This window comes from Macrobrachium nipponense, chromosome 6 (genome assembly GCF_015104395.2).
Source record: "Macrobrachium nipponense isolate FS-2020 chromosome 6, ASM1510439v2, whole genome shotgun sequence".
NCBI lineage: Eukaryota > Metazoa > Arthropoda > Malacostraca > Decapoda > Palaemonidae > Macrobrachium > Macrobrachium nipponense.
In genome coordinates this window covers 3,006,559-3,031,529 of record NC_061108.1, presented here as the reverse complement: position 1 = coordinate 3,031,529, position 24,971 = coordinate 3,006,559, and the positions used below count along the sequence as shown (strand labels likewise).

Here is a 24,971-nt window from a genome sequence, read left to right as displayed (position 1 = left end):
GCCCCGGTCGTTGAGGAGGGATCCTGCCCCTTTCTCGATTTCTACGGGAATCGAGAGGACCACCAGCCGATATCGTTTGACGAATTCGGTGGGGGGTTTCGCAGAGTGCTTAGAATTCTACGGAATTTCTAGCGCACTCAGAGTGTTCGAGTTTTTTATTTTTTTTTTTTTAGATCTCCAAACACTTAGGCGAGACCACGGTCCAGTGAGCGCAGAATCCCCGATAAGTTGTTACACGATAATCGGGAACCCTCCGCTTATGCTCGAATTCCTGTAATTTCTAGCATTTGGAAGAAGACTGCTGCTGAAAGAAGAGTATCTCACAGTAGGCGATTAACCTGGAATAGAGAAGAACGGACGGGAACTTCAGTTTGGCTTGAACTATCGTCTTCGGTATTCTGTTCACCATTGAAGCTTTCCTTTGGGAAAGATTCTCCTTCACTCTCTTGACTAGAGAACGAAGGCGGTCGATCTCCAATCCTTATTCTCATTCCTCGAGAGGAAAGAATTAGGATGGAGGTCGTGGTACAGAACCATACAAAATATACTACGTATATTACCCTCGCGACATGATTCTTTTAACAGTTGAATTGTCCCGGGGGGGTAGGCGCATACCGTAGTTAACTCTACGGTTCGTGACCGAGACGAATTGTATCTTAATTGAACTGCTAACTCGGGTTGCCTGCAACCTCCCAGTAGTTATCAGTTTCGATTTTAGATACTTGGTATTGTCATGACAACACCAAATTAGCTTTTGTATTTACCGAAATCCGTTTCGTTTAAATATAATTGCTCGAGCGTATTCTTTATGCTCGATGGTTCTAGCCGAACGCATTCCTTCGTGGAATAATGGATTACCTGGCAACTCAGGATGACGAGTCACCGAGAGCTACTGCGTATTGAACTGCCTGATAGCAGCTCAGTATCAGCTAGGTCTCGGAGATGCACGGTCGGTTACGTCTCTCTCTCCCCTGGTTTGATTGACTACCGAACCGTATCTCTGCCCAACAATCATGGACTTAGGTCTGATTAACGGGGATTCTCGCAATAATGAAGGACCATCTACTGCTGTGACGCTCGATTTCATCGCCTTCGACATTGCGAGAATTTTCAACAGAGATATCTCTTGGACTCTTTCATCTTTCTGTTTACCGCACGGTAACAGAAGTCTGTATTAGTCTCCCGCTGCATCGCACCGCGATAATGCGAATGATTTTTGCAGACATCTGAGTTTGTCTTCAAAATATCTCGTATTCGTAGGTGTGCAATTATTCATTGCTCGCCCCGAATTAACAGATGTGTCAGAAGACATCGCCTACTCTCCGACCTGACAGCTCTACTTCCAAATGTTCAGCCCATGAGAAGCAGTTCTTCAGGCAGTATTTCCCTGTGTCTTCATTACTGAAAAGCGCTCCGCTTTTATTGCAACTACGATCCTCACCGGACAGCAATGAATAGCAGTTAGCGTTCTCAGTCTTTGTAGCACAGGTTCAGAATCTTGAGAATCCTTCTCTCGGTTCAGCTGTGAAGACGTAGGTTGCTTTTCTGTACACCTTCGTCTTCAACGACACAGTGTTGTTTCTCCTTAGCTGAGAATCAACTATACTATGAGATATCTTGCCATCAGGGACCTCGGTCTCTAGAAGGCAATTGACTTTCGCCTGTTGGGCACATGCCTTAAGAGAATCATCACCTCGCCTTCTGGCATCGGTGACGAACAAATTATTTGTTTAGTCTCTGGCATAACCTTTTAAGGCGAAGGTCACGTGACTTGCTCGGGCGCTTGGACACTTGCCTCCTACCGAACGCAGTCAGTCGGCAGCTGTCAGAGCGCCCAAGTCAGTTACGAACTTCGCTGTGGACTTAGTTCGGTTGTTCCATAACAGTCTTTTCTTCGTCCTTACGGCTTGTCACAGTACCCATACCATCGACACCCACCATTGAGTGTCGGTGTCCTATCCATTACCGAGAAGAACTTCACTGCATGGGGATAGGAGAATGTGAGACACTTCGCTGTAGACGGATAGACCAGTATGGGTACAGGACATCACCGAAGTCGAGAAGAGGGATAGGTCATACGACCATTCCCTTCTTTTCCTCTGAGGTAATTGCATGGACTTTTCCTGCGAAGTCAAGCATCCAGGGGATGGGGATTCGTGACGCTCGATTTCGTACCGACTTCGTAGCGAAGACTCAGAACCCTTCGGTTCCTGACGATCAGTTAGAGTCCTTCACAATCCCCTCCCTAATGGACTTCACCGCCTTCGATGCGAAGGAGATGCTGCTTTATCCTGTGAAAGCGCGACCGCGTTTTCTGAAGAAACTCGACATCCCAGGCTGAGTGTTGAAGACTCTTCGTCAGCACCGAGATGACCTAGAAGTACACTCCCTCGAGTTACACAAGAACTTCTCCGTGGCGCAGGTACTGAAGGCAGGGGTCTGGTACAACCAGACCACTGGCACCTCCTTCTACCTTTTGGATATTGCCCACAGGTCCTTGGATCGTTTTCCTTGGGACCCGTGGTGGCTGCTCAACACGTTGTCTAGCTAACCCAGACCCTAGCAGGCTGAACAGCATCGAGTCCTGGTGTGACTGTAAGAATAGATAAGTGAATGAGAGAGTGACTGGCTTCTCTTCCTATCTATTTCTCCCCCTCTACCTGTGGGTAGAGGGATACGGTCATCACCTTGCTGGATAAGGACGAGTGCCGGGTGAGCTACTCGACAGAGCCCCATCCTATCCCTTTCACTAGGGATGGGGAGCGAATATCCACCACTTCCTCCTACAAGGGGGGGGGAAGTGGATGCCAACAAGAGACAAACCATAACTTTATGTTGCCTCTTGCAAATAGGAAACTTGTTCTTGTTTGCTGGTACGAAGAGATACGCTTGCCTCTCTCTTAGTACTTGGTCCAGAGGTCTGACCATTGATCCTGCGGTGCACACCCCGATCAATCGGACGAAGGCTTGGATCCTCCCTCGCTCTTACGACCAGGGAGGCATTTCCAAGGTTGGGGGGCGAAACACCAGTCTGTTCTCAAAAGACTCAGATTCACATCCCACAAGAAGTGAGTCTTCCTATTGTAAAAGGACCGAAGGTTTGTATGCCGTGTCGGAAACAAAATGACAATTTGTCCAAAAATTGCATTTTTCCTAAACTATACAAAACCTGAGGTCCTTTTACACATAGTCCCCCCTCCCATCATGCCACCCTCACTCTGCAGTTTTTTTTGCTTGGGCCAAAAGCAAAAGGTGATTTGTTTACCTCCCAGTCCGCGCGCTGCCGCGCCTGTCGGACAAGCAGTTAACTACCGAACCCCTTGTTCGAAAGCTTACGACCTATCCAGCTGCCGCTAGTACCTTCCTAGTTGTAAAAGGACCTCAGGTTGTATAGTTAGGAAAAATGCAATTTCATACAATCAACTTACCTGTCAGATATATACATAGCTAAGACTCCGGCGTCCCCGACAGAATTCAAATTTCGCGCCACTCGCTACAGGTAGGTCAGGTGATCTACCGGCCTGCCCTGGGCGGCAGGACTAGGAACCATCCCCGTTTTTCTATCATATTTTCTCTGTCGCCGGTGGTATCAACATTGTTGCTATACCTCCTGACTTAGATTCTTATTTCATCCTTTGATCATCGTTTCTCTCTGGCTTTTTGTGGACGTATCTGGATCGTGTTTTTGGTATTCGCTACTGTGGACTGTTTTTTGGAATTGCTTTTGGATTTTCTCAGTATGTCTGATTCAAATGTGAGTGTGAGAATGTGTGTGAATGTAGGCTGCAGGGTGAGGATACCGAAAGCTTCGGTTGATCCTCACACTGTATGTCGTAAATGTAGGGGGTTCAGTGTTCTGCTAATAATACTTGTAATGAATGCGAGGGATTAAATGCAGAAGAGTGGAAGACTTTAACTTCTTATTTGAAGAAGTTAGAGGGGAGGGATAGGGTTAGACGTCTGCAAAGGTGTGAGTTCAAGGCCTATTGAGCCTTTTACTGATAATTATTCTAACTCCTAATGATTTAGATTCTCCCTATGTGTCTAATTCACAAAGTGTACTTTCGGAATCGGCCTCGGAAATCGCCGATCTGAAAGCTACTATTCGAGACATGAAGTCCAAAATAGCGGACTTACAAGGTAAGGCTAATGAAAGTGAGCATTACAGTGAAGTGAGTTCTCCCAGTGTTGTGGAGGGGGCGTTTGATCGTCCTGCGACGCTCCCAGGCCTAGACCTCTTCCAAGCTCCATGCCCAGAGGAGAAGGAAAGTCGAAAGCCTTAAGGAGGTCGTGGGGAATCCCCAACGGTCAGACGTCCCTTCAGCAAGCTCTGTTTTCGTGGCAAGGCTGCTCAAGGCGCTTAGAAAAAAAAGCGTCCTTCGTGAGTGTTTTTCTCATCCTCTCCTCTCCCTCACCTAAACGAGGGTGGAAGGAGTCGATTTATCGAGGCCCTCTGCAAACGTCATTTGAAAGAACCCGAAATTGATTCGAGCTCAGAGCGTTTCTCAGATGACGCTCCCTCTTCTATTAAGAAGGCGAGAAGGTGGCGTCAGCGTCACCAGACGAGGACGCAGAAGTACCCTTTCATACTTCTCCCCCGATTGATGACGAAAGGCGTCATGCAGTTGACGTTGGGAGAAGCTTCAAGGAAGATTATTATGGCAGTACAAGAACAACTGGCCTCTCTGGTGGGAGTTTTAGCGCCTCGTAGGAAGGACGTTTGCGCTTCCAATCAAGAAGTCTCGTCCTCTCTCCCCTGCTAAGCGAGAAGCGTCATGCAGACGTGAAGCTTCTAAACATATTACAGAAGCTTCGGGTTCGAGAGCGAGATCGGTAGCTTACGAAAGATACGTAACGCCAGAGAGACGTGAGACGTCTTTTAGACATGAAGCGTCTTTGAAAGCTGTTGGTAGACGTGAAGCTCCAACCAATATTTTGGCGCCAGTTAGGACGCCTTTTGAGAGCGGAGCATCTTCCAGCGCGAGGCGTCATCCGGACGTCAGCAGCCAAGTAAGCGGGAGGCGTCAGCCAGGACGCTTGGCGGACGAGAAGCGTCATCAAGCGGGAAGCGTCTTCTATTTATGGAGAGAAGCCTGAGCTTTTGGCGCCTTCCAGGGCTATTAAAGCGGGGAAGAGGAAGGAATATCATTCCCTTAGCCCCTCTCCTTTTAGGAGTTTGTCCTCCTCCAGAGGAAGAACGTACAGAGTTGGAAGCGGAGACTCATTTAGATCCCGAGTTGGAAGTAAAACTCGGACGAAGAATATCAAGGAAGAGAAGGACTGTCGAACTATAAAGTTTTGACTGCCTTGCTTTCTAGAGGAGTATGGAGACGAATTGACTCCTGCCGCTCCTCCTTCTCCGCGCTCTCTGTTTTCGAGTGCTAAGACGAAGAAGTCTTCGTCTTTTCTCAAAATGAAGCCCATCCATTTCAATGAAGAGGGCTCTACAATCCTTAGACTCTTGGATGAAGTCTAAGAAGGACTTAGTAAGAACGGTCTTCTGCATGCCTCCAGCGAGACTAGCTGGTAAAAGAGGCATTTGGTATCAGACGGGAGAGAATAGGGTATTGCTCTCCCGTCTACGTCAGAAGCAGACTTTTCGACCTTAGTTGACGCTTCACGTCGACAAGGTCTCAACTCGGCACGGATTACGTGGGGCATTTCTGAACTGGACCATCTCCTCAAGGGACTCTTTCATGTATTGGAAGTTTTCAACTTCTTAGATTGGTCCCTTGGGGTGATGTCCAAGAAAGCCCATGATTCGGAAGGAATCGAACCGGAAGCCCTTTGTGCATATTGTCTTGTATAGACAAAGCGGTGCAGGATGGCTCGTTGAAATCTCCTCTTTGTTTGGAGCAGGTCTTCTAAAGAAGAGGACGGTATATGGTGCCTTTTTAACCAAGGCAGTCCTCCCCACGCTCAGAGGGCAGCGCTGCTGTATTCGCCTTTTTGTCTGACTTTTTGTTCCCTTCTCAGTTGGTGAAGGACATTGCTCATTCATTAACTGAGAAGGCGACTCAGGACCTTCTGACGCAGTCAGCAAGGAAGAAGAAGCCTGCTTCTACAACTGACAAGAAAGGACCGAGTACATCGGTTCAGCCCTTTCGAGGTGGCCCTACCTCCAGACCTCCCGGCAAGAAGGAAGGCTCCTGAGAAGAGAGGTAGGTCTGCCTTTCGTCCCTTTAAAAAGGGAAAGTGAAGCTTCTCTCCTCCAAGCACCAGTAGGTGCCAGGCTCCTGGGATTTGTGGAGGCTGGACACTTATAAACGCAGACGCGTCATCGTTGGCTATAATAAGGGAAGGGATATGTATCCCTTTCCTGAACACTCCTCCCCTAACGTCAATACCACGGGAACTAACAGCCAAGTACAAGGATCCTATGCTGAGGGATACTCTTCGATCGATGGTGGAACAAATGTGGGACAAGAGAGCGATAGAACTAGTACTGGATCAAAAACTCCCCGGGGTTTTACAATCGCCTTTTTTTCTGGTTGCGAAAGCCTCGGGGAGGCTGGAGACCAGTACTGGACGTCAGCTCTCTGAACAAATTTGTTCGGAAGGAGAAGTTCTCGATGGAGACTTCTGCTTCAGTCCTTGCGTCATTGCGACAAGGAGATTGGATGGTGTCTCTAGATCTCCAGGACGCCTACTTTCACGTCCCGATCCACCCTTCATCGAAGAAGTACCTCCGTTTCATGACGGGGGGAAGGATCTTTCAGTTCAGAGCCTTGTGTTTCGGCCTGTCCACAGCTCCTCAGGTCTTCACAAGCCTGATGAAGAATGTGGCGAGGTTTCTTCACCTCAAAGGAGTAAATATCTCTCTGTATCTGGACGACTGGCTCATCAGGGCCAGATCAGAGAGACCAGTGCTTGGAGGACCTGACGTTAACTTAGATCTGATCAAAGCGTTGGGAATTGCTCGTGAACCTCGAGAAGTCGCAGCTGACCCCCAGACAGGACTTAGTCTATCTGGGGATTCGGATGGATTCTCGGGGTTTTCGAGTATTTCCTTCGCAAGAGAGAATCGCAAAAGGTTTGCAGATAGTCTCTCTCTTCTTAAGGAAGGAACATACGTCGGCGAGGGAATGGTTGAGGCCTGCTAGGGACCCTTTCCTCGCTCGAACAGTTCTTCCCGCTAGGAAGACTTCATGTACGTCCGCTTCAATTCTTCCTCAAGAAGTCTTGGAGTTGGAAAACTGGACAACTGTCGGACGCCTTTCTTTTCCATTCCAGTGGAGATAAGAATCGCACCTGGAATGGTGGTTGCCCCCTCTGGAAGAGAACAAAGGGATCTCTCTAAGGACACAGAACCCAGACCTAGTGTTGTACTCCGACGCGTCAGAGAAAGGTTGGGGAGCAACTTTAGGCTCGAAGGATGGTGTCAGGCACCTGGGAACAGCGCAGGTGACTTGGCACATAAAAACTGCAAAGAGCTCTTCGCCGTGCATCTGGCTTTGAAGAGTCTAGAACCTCTGGTGGTCGAACAAAGTAGTGCAAGTAAACGGGTGGACAACACCACCGCACTTGCCTACATTCGAAAACAGGGAGGGACTCACTCCTCGTTCCTTTACGAACTGACGAGAGACCTTTTGCTTTGGACGTCTCACAGGAACATCTCCCTTCTGACAAGGTTCGTGCAGGGAGTAAAGAATGTGAGGGCGGACAGACTCAGCAGGAGGAACCAGGTCCTTCATACAAAGTGGACCCTACACGAGGAGGTGTGTCAAGATCTCTGGTCGCTGTGGGGGACACCTCATGTGGATCTCTTCGCCACATTCATTTCCAAAAGGCTGGCAGTCTTTGCTCGGTTCGAGGAAGATCCAAGAGCTCTTATGGTAGACGCCTTCCTGCTAGATTGGTCTCGCGTAGACGTCTATGCTTTTCCTCCATTCAAAATCCTGGGTACTAGTACTAAAAAAGTTTGTGGCGTCAAAGGAGACTGAGGATGACATTGATAGCCCCCTTTTGGCCGGCCCAAGATTGGTTCACGGAGGTGGTAGAGTGGATCGTAGACTTTCCAAGATCCCTACCAAGAAGGATGGATCTTCTCAGAACCACACTTTCAAGAGGTATCATCAAAACCTCCCCGCTCTCGCTCTGACTGCCTTTCGACTATCGAAAGACTCGTCAGAGCGAGAGGGTTTTCTCGCGAAGTTGCAAGCGCGATCGCGAGAGCACGCAGAACCTCCACTACGAAAGTATATCAGTCGAAGTGGGAGGTTTTTAGAAGGTGGTGTAGAACTAAGAAGTTGTCCTCCTCCACTACCTCTATAGCGGAAATTGCTGATTTCCTTCTATTCCTGAGAGAGAAATCTCATCTAGCTGTATCCACAATAAAGGGATACAGAAGTATGCTCTCGGCTGTCTTCAGGAATAGAGGATTAGATCTGGCAGATAATAAAGATCTCCACGATCTCATAAGGTCCTTTGAGACTTCAAAGTCGAAGGAACCGGTCCCTCCGAACTGGAACCTAGACGTAGTCCTCAAGTTTCTTTCATCTGAAAGATTCGAACCTCCTCATCTGGCTTCGTTTCGAGACATCACCAGAAAATGCCTATTCCTATTATCTTTAGCTACGGCAAAGAGAGTTAGTGAATTACATGCTCTGCAAGATAAAGTAGGTTTCAAGGGAGACTCAGCTATTTGCTCGTTTAAGACCCTGTTTTTAGCTAAGAATGAGAATCCCTCGAATCCCTGGCCTAAGTCATTCGAAGTCAAAGGCATATCGAGTCTCGTAGGAAGAGAGCGAAAGATCTCTATGCCCTGTAAGAGCTCTAAAGTTCTACATTCAGAGAAAGCATCAGATGGAGGCTCTAGACAAGGTCTTTGGTGCGCGGTAAAGACCCCACAAGACTGATGTCCAAGAATGCGCTGGCATTCTTTGTGAGGAACGTCATTACAGACGCGCATAAGGTCTGTTCTGACGAATAGTTACGACTGTTGAAAGTTAAAGCTCATGAAGTGAGAGCAGTAGCGACGTCTCTCTCGTTTCATAAGAATATGTCGCTTAAAAACATCATAGATACGACATTTTGGAGATGCAACTCAGTATTTGCATCTCATTACTTGAAAGACGTTCGTGTGACATATGAGAAGTGTTTTTCTCTAGGTCCGTTCGTATCGGCGGATACGATTCTGGGTACGGGAGCCGACACCAATCCTTAAAAGTATATACTTTTCTTCTTTTTAGATATGGTCTGGAGTCTCTTCGAACAATGGAGGACTTGGTTTAGCACGGGCGGCCGTCTATGTTGTTCAGTAAGAGAATCTTGTCATATCTAATTAGATGAGTATAATTTTTTTTTTAGAAATTATGTATGTGTGCGTAGTATTTTTTGAGTTACGGTTGTTGTGAAGAGTTCGGGGATAACTCGGAACAATCCTTAGTTCTAACATATGGTTAGGATCAGGTGGTCGGGATTGGTTGTGTGCTCCTTCATAAGGTGTATTGTCATATAAGTGGATCAGCACCCATTGACAAAGTCCTTTCAGGCTCTGCCGAGTAAGCGGATAAGACCCCATCGGCAGACCCACAAGAACTCTTGGCCATAGATCATATATCTCGCTAAAGTTTCTTGAGGTGATGCAGACTACTGGGCAAACACCCACGAAGTCTACCACCTATCAGGTAGGAACCAAGGTTTTATTTATACCTACAACATATGTTGTTTACCTGTCTATTCCATATAGTAGCTGTCTCTTACCCTCCACCGAAGGGTGCCAATCAGCTATGTATATATCTGACAGGTAAGTTGATTGTATGAAAATGATATTATGTTACAATAAAGTTTCATACATACTTACCTGGCAGATATATACAATTAAAAGCCCACCCAGCCTCCCCGCAGGAGACAGGTGGAAGAGAGAAAATATGATAGAAAACGGGGATGGTTCCTAGTCCTGCCGCCCAGGGCAGGCCGGTAGATCACCTGACCTACCTGTAGCGAGTGGCGCGAAATTTGAATTTCTGTCGGGGACGACGGAGTCTTAGCTATGTATATATCTGCCAGGTAAGTATGTATGAAACTTTATTGTAACATAACAATATCATTTTTGGACAAATTGTCATTTTCCTGAGACCATCAAGTTCTGGAATTCGGGTATGGAAACCCATGGTCGCAATTTCTGTGTTACTACCTGATGTTTGAGAACAATTTATATGGTTACCACCTTGCTTAACATGATGCTATTACTCTAAATAATATCATCTGTAATCATAATAGAAAAAAAATATATGGATACCTGTATCAATTACTTTGAGTAATTCGTAAAATATCCAGTGACTAGTCTCTACATCAGGCACATGATTTATCTTTAGCTCAGAAAATTGCATCATGGTATGTAGTCCATGAGTCCTTAGCAGAGATCATAGTTCTATTGGTACCAAGGTAATTACAAAGGAAATACTCATATTTCCAGTAGCTTTCGATTCTTAGTTCCCAGCCAGGATTTTTACATTGATATTGACACCAGTTATCATCCAAGGGAAAAACACAAATATTTAGAAATTAAGCAACTTAAGTGACTTAAGAGAAACTTATTGACAATGTGCCGATTTTTTTGCCTTATACCCATTTACCTAAATTGTTTTGTATGAATCATGCTTAAATTTTATGTTTTAATTACGTTTATTTCCACCAAATTTGTAATTGGTATATAGAAAAAAGTATGGAGTTTTTTATTTTTGTACATGAACTTTCCTGTCAGATATATACTTAGCTTTACGTCTCTGACGTCACGACAGAATTCAAAACTCGCGGCACACGCGACAGGTAGGTCAGGTGATCTACCTTACCCGCCGCTGGGTGGCGGCTGTAAGAACCAATCTCCCTTTCCAGTCAGAATTTTTCTGTCGCCGGTGTCGACTACACTTGTGGTTGTTACCTCCTGACAGCTTTATTCGTTTCTCGTTGCCTTGGATATATTTGGACTGACTTTCGGTGAAGTACCTGATCTTGTTGGCTTGGCATACGCGCTTGTGGATTGTTTTTGGATATTGGTTTGGATTTTTCTTTGATTTCAAGATGTCTGATGTAGAGGTTAAGAAATCTATGTTTAGGGTGTGCTCTATGGATGAATGCAAGGTGAGGCTACCGAAAGCAACGGTAGATCCTCACACAGTATGCTTGAAATGTAGGGGTAAAGAATGTTCCTTTATTAACCCGTGTAATGAGTGTGAGAAGTTGGATGAGGGTGAATGGAAGTCTCTTGCTTCCTACTTAAGGAAGTTGGAGAAAGACAGGGTGAGAAAAGCTTCGTCTAGAAGTTCTAGTAAGTCTCGTATTAGCGAGGTAGAAGTAGACAATCCTGTCGTAGCACTAGATCCTTCTCCCGTTTCAGCTCCTGCTCCCTGCATCGATCCTAAAGATACGCCTTCGGAAGTGGCAACCATGAGAACCACGATCCTTAGCATGGAGAAGAAAATTCGTTCGTTGCAAGGTAAGAGTAATAGTGAAGGTGATTTGTGCAGTGACCCCAGTGCAGTGGAGGGTGCGTCTGATCGGCTCCTTAATGCTTCCAGGCCTAGACCTCTTCCATGCTCCCAGTCCCAGTGGAGGAGGAAAGTCAACAGCCGCAGGAAGGTTAGGGAGAACTCCCACCGATCAGGCGTCCCCTCGGTAGATCCTGATGTTCGTTCCCAGGCTGCCTTAATTCGCGCCAAGAAGGAGGTGTTACGCCAATGCTTCTCTTCTTCATCACCTTCTCCTAGAAGAGGATGGAGCGCCTCGGATTCATCTCGACCGTTGAAGAGAGCCTGGAAGGCTCCTTGCGCCTTTCCTTCCAGCCCGGAATGTTTTCCGGAAGAGCCTGAAGTGGATATCAAGAAACCCAGGAGGGATCAGGAGTTCTCGCCTCAGAGTAGGCTTCGATCCTCATCCCCTGTGGAGGATTTTGCAAGATCTCCAGCTCGGACTCTTGCGGGGCTGCAAGCTCAGATTTCGGCTCTGGCGGGCTCCTTGGCTGGAGGCACGCGTCGTAAGAAGGACGTCTCTCTCCCCGTCAAGAAGTCTAGGCTACCTTCTCCTGCTTTTCCTTCTCAGTCGGAGGCGGCTCTCTCTCCTGTAACAGCGGATGGAATGAGGCGCTCTTCCCTCGGCAGACGCCTGTCGTCTTCCAGGCGCCAATCGCCCAAGAAGCTTTCTCCTGGCGACTTCATTTCTCCAGTAGAAAGGGATCAAGCGCCTAGTAGGCGCTCGTCTAAAGTTAAGCGCACAGCTTCGTCTTCTCGGTCCTTTCCGAAGAACCTCCAATCTCCGGATAAGAGAGCCTCCTCATACATGGACTCTTCCAGAGACAGGATCTCTCCTTATGTCAGGCGCCTAGAGCCTGGTAGGCGCTACTCCCCAAGTAGCCGCTCTCCCGCTGCCAAGCGCTGTGCGGAAGATAGGCTCTTCTCTCCTGATAGGCGCGTTTCACCTGTTAGCCGCTCTGTTCAGGTCAGGCGTAAAGAGCCTGAAAGAAATTTCCCGGCTGATAGACTAGCTTTTGCAGAGACCCACGCGTCTCGATCTAAGTATTTGGATCATGGTAGACGCCTGTCTCCGAGTAGGCGATCTTCTCCAGGGATTCGCTCTCCTGTTGGTAGGCGCCAAGAGCCTAGCAGGCGTTCTCCTCATTTTAGGCGCAGTTCGCCAGGCAGCCGCTCTCCTTTTGACAGGCGCATGGATTCTGATAGGCACCGTGAGCATAGTAGGCTCTCCTCTCCTAGCAGGCGCTCCCCTTTGGACTCCAGTGTATCTAGGAGCAGACTACAGGATCACAGAGGACTCACTCATCGGAGTAGGAAGGACGCATTCGATAGGAGCTCTCCCGAAGCTTTGGCTTCCCCTGATAGGCGCCAGACGGCTGCCAGACACTCATCACTAGATAGACGCACTTCTTTAGAGAAGTCCAGCTGCTCTCGTACAGAAGCCGAAGGTTCTTCGGTGGATGAAATAGAACCTTCAGAGAGGACTTGGTAAAGGATTCTTCGGTCTCGTCCTACAAGATCCTGACAGAACCTCCTTCTCAAGAGTTTTGGAGCACGCTCTTACTCCCGTCGCTCCTCCTTCTCCTCTCTCGTTATTCTCAACATCTAAGAAGACGAAGGTTTCCTCCTGTGTGAGGATGAAACCAACCATCTCAATGAAGAAGGCTTTGAGAGGTTTTGGTGATTGGCTTCTTTCTAAGGAGGAGAAAGGGAAGACTGTGTTTTTCTTTTTTCCTCCTTCTAAGCTGACGGGCAGACTAGGCTTCTGGTATGAGTCTGGAGAACCCCTAGGCTGGGTCTGCCGTCATCTGCAGACCGCGGACTTCTCTTCACTGGTGGATGCCTCACGACGCTCGGACCTCTGTCGGCTAAGACTACCCCTGGGCTATGAACGAGCTCGACCACTGTTGAAGGGAATGTTCAGAGTCTTGGAAGTCTTCAACTTCCTTGACTGGTCTTTGGGGGTCTTGGCTAAAAGGACTCAGAACCCGGATTCCATTTCGCCCGAGGATCTCAACAGTGTACTGACGTGCATGGATAAGGCAGTTAGAGATGGATCGAGCGAAGTAGCCTCCCTGTTTGGAGCAGGGGTTCTTAAGAAAAGATCGGTCTTCTGCTCTTTTCTGACAAAGTCCGTCTCTCATGCTCAGAGAGCCTCGCTACTCTATTCGCAACTCTCGCCGCGTTCTCTTCCCAAAGAAGATAATCCAGGACATCTCGGGAGCTATCTCCGCGAAGGCTACTCAAGACATGCTCGCTCAGTCTGCCCGGAAACCTAGGACCACCTTCCAGACGAAGACTAAGAAGGAGACTCCGGCTAGACAGGAGCCCTTTCGAGGGGGAGGGCCCTCCTTCTAGAGGCCTCTACCTCAAGAGGTAATAGACCCTTCAAGAGAGGAAGATCCTTCTCGCGCTCATCCAGAGCGAAGAAGTAGGAAAGAAGTCCTCCAGACATCAGTAGGTGCCAGGCTTCTAAGATTCGCAGAAGCCTGGGCAAAGAGAGGAGCGGACAACTGGTCCCTCTCGATTATCCGGAAAGGATATCTGATTCCCTTTTCAGAAAGACCACCTATGACGACGACTCCGAGGGAGTTGGTGGCCAGGTACAGGGATCCCATCATGAGCCACGCTCTTACTCTGGCAGTAGAACAAATGCTAGAGAAAGAGGCTATAGAGCTAGTGAGCGACCCATGCTCAGCGGGCTTTTACAACCGCCTGTTTCTAGTTCCAAAAGCCTCAGGAGGATGGAGACCGGTTCTGGATGTAAGCGCCCTGAATTTCTTTGTAGAAAAGAGGAAGTTCGCCATGGGAGACGACATCCTCAGTGTTGGCGGCTCTTCGTCCAGGGGATTGGATGGTGTCCCTAGATCTTCAGGACGCTTACTTCCATGTGCCGATCCATCCTTCTTCAAGGAAATACCTCAGGTTCATGATGGGAGGAAGGATATTCCAATTCAGGGCCTTGTGTTTCGGCCTTTCAACAGCCCCTCAGGTCTTCACAGGACTAATGAAAAATGTAGCAAGATGGCTACATTTGAAAGGGAGTGAGGGTGTCCCTTTACTTGGACGACTGGCTGATCAGAGCCAAGTCACAGAAAAGATGTTTGGAGGACCTACAAAAGACCCTTTTCATGGCGAGTTCTCTGGGACTTTTGGTGAACTTTCAAAAGTCTCAGTTAATCCCCAGTCAAGATCGTATCTATCTGGGGATTCGGATGGTTTCTCTGGATTTTCGGGCTTTTCCTTCTCCAGAAAGGATAGCCCGAGGGTCAGAGAAAGTCAAAGCCTTCCTAGAGAAAGACGTATGCACAGCGAGGGAGTGGATGAGTTTGTTGGGGACACTCTCCTCGTTGGAAGGTTGCACCTCAGACCTCTCCAGTTCTTTCTACATTGGAACTGGCGGTGTCGTTCTCAAAACCTAGAGTTCTCCTTCAAGATTTCAAGAGAAATCAAGAAGGACCTCTCTTGGTGGGCGAACCCTCTCAGGTTTGCAGAAGGGATGTCCCTTCACATTCCGAACCCCAACCAAGTGTTGTACTTTCCGACGCGTCCGGAAACAGGTTTGGGGAGCAACGCTCGGTTCAAGAGAAGTGTCAGGCACCTGGAAGAAGGAACAGGTGACCTGGCACATCAACAAGAAAGAGCTGATGGCTGTTTGGCTAGCTTTGAAAGCATTCGAGCCCTACGTCCTAGCTTCGCTTCGGCAGTTCAGATAAACTCGGACAACACCACGGCCCAGGCATACATCAGGAAGCAAGGGGGAACTCACTCCTTCTCCCTGTACGAGACAGCAAAAGAACTTCTGCTGTGGGCAGAGGAAAGGAAGATTTGTCTCCTTACCAGGTTCGTACAGGAAGAAAAGAACGTCAGAGCAGACCTCCTGAGCAGGAAAGATCAAGTCCTGCCGGCGGAGTGGATGCTTCACGAGGATGTTTGCCAGGACCTGTGGAGACTTTGGGGCAGGCCTCACATAGACCTCTTCGCCACAGCCAAGAATGCGAGGATAGACAACTACTGCTCTCCGATATCGGACCCGAGGGCAGTGTCAATAGATGCTTTTCTCCTAGATTGGAAGGGCCTAGACATGTACGCTTTTCCTCCCTTCAAGATACTGGGAGAAATTCTCAAGAAGTTTGCAGAATCGGAGGCAGCAAGGATGACGCTGATAGCCCCTTTCTGGCCCGCACAAGTATGGTTCACAGAGGTACTGGAATGGTTAGTAGACATTCCGAGATCATTACCACAGAGGATCGATCTGCTCAGACAACCCCACTTCGACAGGTATCACAGAAACCTCCCCGCTCTCGGTCTGACTGGCTTCAGACTGTCAAAAGTTTGGTCAGAGCGAGAGGGTTTTCTGCAAGAGCTGCAACTGCTATCGCAGCAGTAAGAAGGCCCTCTACCCTTAGAGTCTACCAATCGAAGTGGGACGTCTTTCGTCGGTGGTGTAGGAACCATCACTTTTCCTCTTCCAGTACCTCTGTAACCCAAATAGCAGACTTCTTACTTTTCCTTAGGGAAGAAAGTGGACTGGCGGTATCAACCATTAAAGGTTATCGTAGCATGCTGGCTGCAGTGTTTAGGCACAGAGACTTAAACATTTCAGAAGACAAAGACCTTCATGATCTAATAAGATCTTTTGAAACATCCAAAAAGGTTTCGCCAGAGATTCCGAGTTGGAATCTGGATGTAGTGCTACGCTTCCTTAGGTCCCCTAAGTTCGAACCGCCTCAGTCTGCCTCTTTTAGAGACCTCACGAGGAAGACACTTTTTCTCATGGCATTGGCTTCCGCAAAAAGGATTAGTGAACTCCATGCAATAGAAGGGAGAGTGGGGTTCAGAGGAGATGCAGCGATCTGTGCATTCCTGCCTTCGTTCTTGGCTAAGAACGAGAACCCCTCAAATCCTTGGCCTAGGAGTTTTGAAGTCTGAGGTTTATCTGCCTTAGTAGGCGAGGAAGCAGAGAGGTCACTTTGCCCAGTACGAAGTTTAAAGTTTTATCTTCAGAGAAAGAAGAAACTTAAGGGCAATGATGTCAACCTTTGGTGCTCTGTAAGAGATCCAAGGAGGGCTCTTTCGAAGAATGCGCTTTCTTTCTTCATCAGAAGCCTGGTGAAAGAAGCACATGCGATATGTGATGAAAGTCAATTCAAGCTTCTGAAGGTCAAAGCTCATGAGGTAAGAGCTATTGCCACTTCATTAACCTTAGATAAAAACATATCCCTGAGTAATATTATGAAAGCAACATTCTGGCGTTGCAACTCAGTCTTCGCAAACCACTATCTGAGAGACGTCAAAATCACGTATGAAAAGTGCTTCACGTTAGGCCCGTACGTATCGGCGGATTCGGTGCTGGGGCAGGGAGCTGAGACATATCCTTTGTAGTATATTTTTTCCCCCTTGTTTAGGTTGTAAGTTTTTTGGTTGTTTGAAAGAGCATGCGGGTAGGCATCTCTTTCATGTCGTATGTCTAACAATGATTAGATTGGTTAGGTGATCGGTTTATGTTTGAGCTCCTTGCAATGATAGTGGTTAGGTTCTGTCATATAAGAGGGCGAATCCCCTTTGACAAGATCCTGCTCGGATTCTATCAAGTAAGCGGATACCAAATCCCTTTGGTAGACCCAAAGAGTCTGTCAGCTGTAGGTCACGCCCTCGATGAAGCTCTTCAGGCAACGCAGACTAATAGACAGTAGCTACGAAGTCTTCTGCCTAAACAGGTAAGAACCAAGGTTGTATTTTACATCCTACAACAGGTGTTGTTTCCCCCTTTTTCCATATTAATAGTGCTGTCTCTTTCCCTCCACCAAGGGTGTCAATCAGCTAAGTACTATATATCTGACAGGAAAGTTCATGTACAAAAATGTTATTGTTAGTATACAATAACGTTTTGTACATACTTACCTGGCAGATATATACGATTGATGGCCCTCCCAGCCTCCCCTCAGGAGACAGGTGGAAGAGAAAAAATTCTGACTGGAAAGGGAGATTGGTTCTTACAGCCGCCACCCAGCGGCGGGTAAGGTAGATCACCTGACCTACCTGTCGCGTGTGCCGCGAGTTTTGAATTCTGTCGTGACGTCAGAGACGTAAAGCTAAGTATATATCTGCCAGGAAAGTATGTACAAAACCTTATTGTATACTAACAATAACATATTTATTTGGTTCCAAGGGTGTGATTGGAGGTTCATTACTCATTTGACTTTTGCAACATATTTGCAGTACATGAGGTAGTAGTAAATTTGTCCTCAAGTAAATGCTCTATAATTAGTATTTTATTAAAACCGTATGATAAGTGTTTTCCAAGATCTTAGCACAGCTGAGGAACAGAAGAGATGATTTTGTAACGTGCAAAATGGCCAATTACAAGTACTTACTAATGGCTTTGTATCAAAGTTATTTTTTAAAAAAATCATATATTTTTTCTGTTTCAATACTTTCCCCTTTATACCTAATTACTTTTACACAGTACAGTTTTGTTACCTTATCCTCTTGCCAAATTTGCCTGCTCTTTTTCCCTTCTTAGCACCTATCTCGTATCCACTGGAATTACACTAGGAGAAATTCCTCCAATTTATCGTTTACTTGAAGATTTTGTAACATAACAGGCAAAATTCTTGTAATATTTTTTCCAGATGACAGGTATCCCAGTCAAAATACAAAATTGGTCTGTAAAGATTGTGGTTCTTCTTTCTCCTCATATAAGGGTTTGAATGCTCATGGAAGATACTGTAAGCACAAAAAGAAAAATAATTATGAAGGTGAGTTTGAAATCAGTGTTGGAATAATGATGTTAGACAAAGAAACCAAGTAGGAATATATTTGGTAGACTCCTAAGTATGCTAGTCATTGCTTTTTTTGTTTTTATTCACAATTTTACTTCCTTTGCTGTATGGAGATGGGATGGCAGCAGATTAAGGCACAATTGCAAATTTGCCCATGGTAGCATCAGTGTCATTGTATAAGCAACATTAATAATATTAAAAATATTAATATTTTTTTCTGTTAAGCCCATTATTAATAATTATCCCAAATTCATGGTCAGTGGATTTCATAGACAATTTGTTACCACTGTATGTCGGCAGCACTGCTCATGCACAGGTACTTGGATTCTCAGGTTCCCAGCAGCTATCTGCCCTACTTTTTGTGTTTATAGCCTGATGGTTCCATGTTCCTGTTTTCCTTAATTTTTCATAAAAAAGCGTGAACAGCCCCCTTAAATATTTTCCTGGAGTTTACAATTAATTAATATATTCCATGTTACATTAAGTAGGTAGCATTTATTCTGTTAAGCCTCATTTCTTTCACAAAACTTGGGATGAAATTGGACATAGCCGCCGCCCACATTTCTTGTTCCAGAATTAGTTTTGTACATCTGCCTGAGGCTAAGATGGTGTCTCATGTAATGTCTGTTGATTGTTGCTTCCCATTGTTACTGTGCTTCAGTCCATTAACTTGAGAATGTAATAGAATTTAAAAAATTCTCCAATATCCTAGAGCATTCCTGTGAGTTAGGTGGCATCCCAGGGTGCTACAGAACCATTGATGATCTTGGAGGGCGACTCTGTACCATTTTGTGTTGAATACAGTTTACTGTCTAGTAGTACTGACTTTACTGCTCTTGGGGCTTCACAAGAATGGCACAGCATGCTGGCTTGTAGGCACACTTATTTGTATATCTCTAATGGCTTTGAGATTGTTGGAAGGTTGAATAATTGATTTGAAAGTGTTTAATGCAAGAGAGGAAATTTCAATTTGAATGTTGTTTGTATTTATATGTTATTTTCAGCTATAAGTACTAATCATATTTCAGATAACCAGGGTACTGTATAGTACTTTTGAATGAAAAAAAATATTCTAGCACATCCTTGCTTTTATTACTGCAAGGCAGCTATAAGCAAACCCATTCCCCTTAGCAGGTTTGCCTGTGGTTTTTGCAATCCCTTTGAGGGTCAACAGTCTTTTTGTGCCCAGTCTTTCAGTGCTATCCCAGTATTGGGAGACATTGTAAGATACTCGGGTCCACTTTTCATGAAGGTTATTTCTTAATCTTATAAGCCCAAAGGATTTGTAAACAAGATGTGGAAATTAAGTGCAAGTAAAAGATAAAGAAGGGGAACAGCTGAACAGCTAGGTGAGAGGATACCAAAGAGAAGAGATGAAAAGAGTAGTTGGGGCCGAAGGGACACTGTAAACTATGTTTTTTACAATAGAAAGAGTGTTACACAAGACATGATGTAGGCAGTACCTCATTTCATTACCTGGGAAAAGAATGTTTTGGATATGAATATTAATAAAACCAGGAATAGAGATACAATACTTAGTTATTTTCCATGATTAACAGCTATGAGATATAATTTTCTGATAACTCATCATTTTTGGTATAGATTTATTGGTATGATAATGCTCACAATTGCCAGGTTAGTATTGCTATTGTTTACAGCTGTTTGTGCCTTAGGGACATTACGTAATATAATTTCAGCAAGAATGCAGTGTAATGTAGCATATCATAGTGGTATTACAAGCTTTTGTTTTTATTTTAAAAAAATGTTTTACAGTTCTATGTATTTTCATAAAAAAAAAATTGCATATGATATTCATTAGCAACAGAAAGAGTTGTATTAACTAAAACCTCTTCCTTCTCTCTCTCTCTCTCTCTCTTATACATGTAGCTGAACCAAATCCTAGACTCTCTACTAAAATTACAGCAAGACTTCCAGGTAACATTTTTCATTGTGCCTCATTGTTCATATATATCATATTAAAGGATTTAGTGTTTTTTGTTTGTAATTATCTTTTCTACAATAGATTTATTTGATAAATGCAACTTCATGTGAGTTAATGTTGAGAAATGTTGTATACATTTGTGGTCATTATATAATCTACAGTACAGTGAACACCCTGTATTTGTGGGGGATGCTTACCAGACAAGCCCCCCATCCCCCTGCAAAAAGCTTGAATCCATGAATACCTAAAACCCCTCTAAAAATGTTTCTTTTGATAGTTCAAACACAAAAAAACCTCTAAAAGTGCATTTAGTCATGAAAATTAGTAAATATTTGTCAGTGAAAAATACCATGAATGGGCAAATTTTCCATGAATAATGCCTTTTATATGTTCCACAGGGAACCCTGCGAATAGGTGAGTCCACGAATCGTGAGAACATGAATACAGGGGGTTTACTGTATGCCATTTTTTTAAATTTTTTTGTCATGGTTTAATTTAATTCCTTGTAAGGCTTTAGTCATTCTTTTTTTACACAAAGGTGTGCCAGTTACACAATGGCTGGCAGAACATACAGCCAGCTACAGTAGCATAAATCAAGGGGATGATCTTGACGAGTCTGAAAGTAGTAAATCAAAAGGAGATTGCACAGCAGAAGAGACATGCGAACCAGTTGAGTACATCCAAGAAATAGAGGACAGTAGTGTCAGCCACGCTGTCTCAATTGATGAAGATGGCAGTATTACCTCTCTTCCCCTCTCACAGCTTGCGCCAATACATATTCAGTTAGAAAGTAAGTTTATGCATTAAAATTATATTGCTTTTACAGATTTGATATAGTATATAGTACATATACAGTATAGATAATAAGTTATTAGCAAGACCATTAATACTTATTTCTTTTGTTAACAGCGTTGGAAGTTTGTTCATTCTCCTGTAGTTGTCTGCCTGCCTTTTTTTTTCTAATATCTCAAAAATTATTGGATGATTTCAGCTAATTTATTTTTTGTGACAAGCTTTCATTAAAGGCAGAATGCTTTCTAGTTTTAGTTTTCCTTTAGTATGGAGCCAATTGCATCAGTCTTTGTACATGAAATGCTGGCAATTATGCATGATAACTTCTTGAAACTTTTTCAAGTCACAAGTATAACCAGAACCATTTCTCCCCAGCATTATGTAAGAGCTTTTCAAAACTATTTATGTATAACTCGCTAATCTATTCCTGTCACTTGCAGGTGATTACATGGTGGTACTGAGCAATGGCAGTAGAGTTCAAGATGGGGCATCCACATCATTTCAAGAGAGAGACATACATCAGGTATGAATTTTTATCAAATCACTGTTATTCATGAAGCTACAAAAGTCCTATAATATCCAATTCGCTCTACCTCGGAATTAATATATTTTCATATATGTACACATCAGTATTGTCTCATGTTGAAGTTACATGTGTCTAATGATGCTGCCATTTTTTAAATTATGTACTGTAAACAATTTTACCTTGCATATAGCTTTCATGATTTGTCAGGAAATGGTAATGTAGAAGTTGAAAGTATTCTAGGTATTCTTTAGAAAAAAGTGTTTGGCATACATCAGTCATGCCAAATGGTAAGTACGTATTGTAACTAGCGCCTCACTTGCAACATGGTTAGGTTTGACAACTATGTTGTAAGTTAGTTTTACTTGCATGTAGGATTGAGTATAGTATAGTTGAAGAACTTCAGAGAAAGGTTTGAGAGTAGCAGGAGTCTTTAGGGACAGGTGGCTTAAAGGTGAATGTGAATAAAACAGAGGTTTTGTTGAGCAGCAGAGAAGATAGAGACAGAATAGTAACACAAAAAAGAAGAGGCTCGATTATAAAACAGGCAGAAAAGTTTGAATAATTAGGATCTACTTTAGCCAAGAGGGAGGATTTGAGGCTGAAGTTGACAGTAGGATGAAAGCGGCATGGGGGTAGTGGATAGCTGGAGTAGTATGTGATAAGAAAATGCCAATCACACTAAAAGTCAAGATCTATACAGCACAGTGGTAAGACCAGTGTTAATGTATGGATCAGGAACATGGACCCTAAGAAGAAAAGAGGAAGTAAAGCTTGAGAGAACAGATGAGAATGCTGAGGTGGATTATGGGAATATCACTGCTTGAGAGATTGGAAAATGATGAAATAAGAAGAAGATCAGGCTTAGTAAAGGTGTCAGAGGTCATAAGAGAGTTAAGATTTAGATGGTATGGGCGTGTATTACGGATAGATGATGAGGAGGGAGTGAAGAGGGCTTGGGAAGAACCTGTTAGGGGAAGAAAATTGAGAGGGAGACAAAGAATTAGATGGCAAGATAAAGTGAAGGAAGGTGTGGAGGGAAGAGGTTTGGTGGAGGATGATGCCTTGAAGGCAGTGGAGAAGGCGCATCAGGCAACTGACCCCTTGATGCAGGGATAACGGTGGGTAAGAAGGAGAATTGAATAGTTTCTCTACCTTATTCTACCTTTAGTAGGTCTCTAATGTACATATATATGTATATTGTTATTCCAGCAAAACATGATATAAAGTACAGTATAGTTTAGTGTAGTCAAATATTTAAGAGAATACAGTATCTTATATTTTTTATATGGTATGTTAATTATTACAAATAATAATCCAGGAGTCAGCAGTTCCCTGGACATTCACCCAATGATCATCCTTCACTTGCCCAGATATTTATAACTAAAGCTAAAAATCAGTAATAAAAAGCATAATGAAGCAGATGACCAACATTTACATCCACCACCAGTAATTGAAGAAAACTGGGAAACCAACAAGACCACAATTCATGTACTATTGACATGAAGTAAAACTGTAAATCAAAATGAGTACTGAGTATTACTACCAGATATAACTTATAAACAACCAAAGATAAGAATGCAGTCTCATACCAGAAGGGACAGACACTTCAGATAGGATTGGGTGGACCCTGCCAGGGTCCCCCAATAAATGATTGCAGCAAGGGAAAGGCAAGATTCTCGTTTGAAGTGTGTATCTCTCTCTTAAGAGGACTCACAGCAGCTACCAAAAATAGGGTTTCCCTACATCAAAACCTGTTCAGTAAAATTGTTTCAAAATTGGGATTATTATTTTCAGAATGGTCTTGTGCAACTCTTATCAATATCAAACTGACCTGAATTAGATTCTCCATTATTTCATACAACGTCCAGTGTTCAGTAATAACAATTTACTCTTGTTTTTCTTTTGTTTAGGTTGAAGTTGATGAACAGTCACACAGCATTTCAGAAGAAGAGGCCTCAGAGCAGAGGATTACTTTAGTCCTTAATCCTTAGAGCACTTATTGGTAAGGTTGTTCTTCACATTGGTCGAAACTAAATAAAGAAAAAATAATTTAAAAACTTAATTGATTTTACAGATGAATTTCTTACAAAGTTGTTTTATTATTATGTGTATATGAATACAGTACATATGTACAGTCTGCATTTTAAGCATCATAATCCTGTGATGGTAGCAGTTGCTAGTTTCTTTTGCTGAATACTTGGTATTATTTTATAAATTCACTTCAGTTTATCAACTCATAGCATTGAGAGTATATTTATTTGTTTCCTCTGTTCTAAAATGTACAGTAACTCCTATGCAGAAGTGCCCTATTTTGTTAACAATAAAAAGGTCGTATTTTAACATTCAAATGAAATAACTGCACAAGTCAGCTTACCGTAATTTGTAAGTACAAATTATGTTATTTCAAGGTTGTATTTTTAGTGAACCAAAAGTTTTTGGGGATCATTTCAACATTATTGAATATGACTGAATCTTGTTCAGTGTTCAAAATTACAAATGCAAAAGATACATTCTTCATTAAGGCAAAACAGGCAGTTGTTTCTGTAAATGTTTAGATGGTTATTGAATATTTATCTAGGATTTAGAGTATTTACAGGTGTCTCAGCAACTGAGGAATGCTTGTTCCAGAGAGCAAGGAATATGACTGATGAGCTATGCAGTCAGCTAACTAAATCTTAGTCATCTTTTTTTTTTCTCAACATTTGTTAAAATCTTGGGATCTTTTGAAGAAGCAACTTAAAATTTTTTACCTAAGGTATTGTAAATATATGTAGAGTAAATACCTGTAACATATATTTGAGCCCAGTACAAGTATTAAAAATATGTAAATATACTTGATTGCTTTTATAACTTCGTATGATTTATATCGTATATTCTATATATACGGATAGATATATGAGATAATATATATATAGATTCTATATATATATATATATCTATATATATATATATATATATATATATATATATATATATATATATACAACACTTCTTATCAAAATTAAATACAGTATTTTTGTAAATACCAGTGAAAATCAAAGGCTTTAAAATGAAACTATATAAATTTCATAGTTGTGTAAATATTTTTGTATTTGATAATAAATAAATCATAACTGTTGGTTTTCACTTTACCTGTATGCATTTTCAAAACTGAATCATTAATTTTAAGAATGCTATGTACAGTATTTTATCAGTGTTTGCAATCTTCTAATGCAGATTGAGAAGTGTTCCCAGTTCGTCAGGGTGTTGATGCCTCCAAGAATGGTAAGCAATTTATAGCGAGGAGAATGCACTATTTTTGAAGACATGAAAGTGACTTCAAGATGCCAGCAAGCATGGCAATATAGCCAAGACTAGTGTTTGTTCTTTCTGGAGGAGAGGATAAGGAAAAGCATAAAGAACCAAATTATCAATATTTCAGCCATCAGCGGAAAATCTGAAGGAGTAATAGAAAG

At 43.7% G+C, this 24,971-nt stretch overlaps 1 protein-coding gene across 1 annotated transcript in view; it reads left to right on the top strand.

The window, feature by feature from the left end:
• Positions 1-24,368, top strand: part of LOC135216261 (zinc finger protein 345-like) — a 105,396-nt gene extending 81,028 nt beyond the window's left edge. Inside the window, exons 14-18 of the mRNA XM_064251426.1 lie at positions 18,107-18,232; positions 20,144-20,191; positions 20,737-20,988; positions 21,431-21,513; positions 23,427-24,368. Of these exons, the coding sequence (XP_064107496.1) occupies positions 18,107-18,232; positions 20,144-20,191; positions 20,737-20,988; positions 21,431-21,513; positions 23,427-23,507 (590 nt within the window). The 3' untranslated portion in view covers positions 23,508-24,368. The remainder of the gene's footprint in view (positions 1-18,106; positions 18,233-20,143; positions 20,192-20,736; positions 20,989-21,430; positions 21,514-23,426) is intronic.
• The last annotated feature ends 603 nt before the right edge of the window (positions 24,369-24,971 follow it).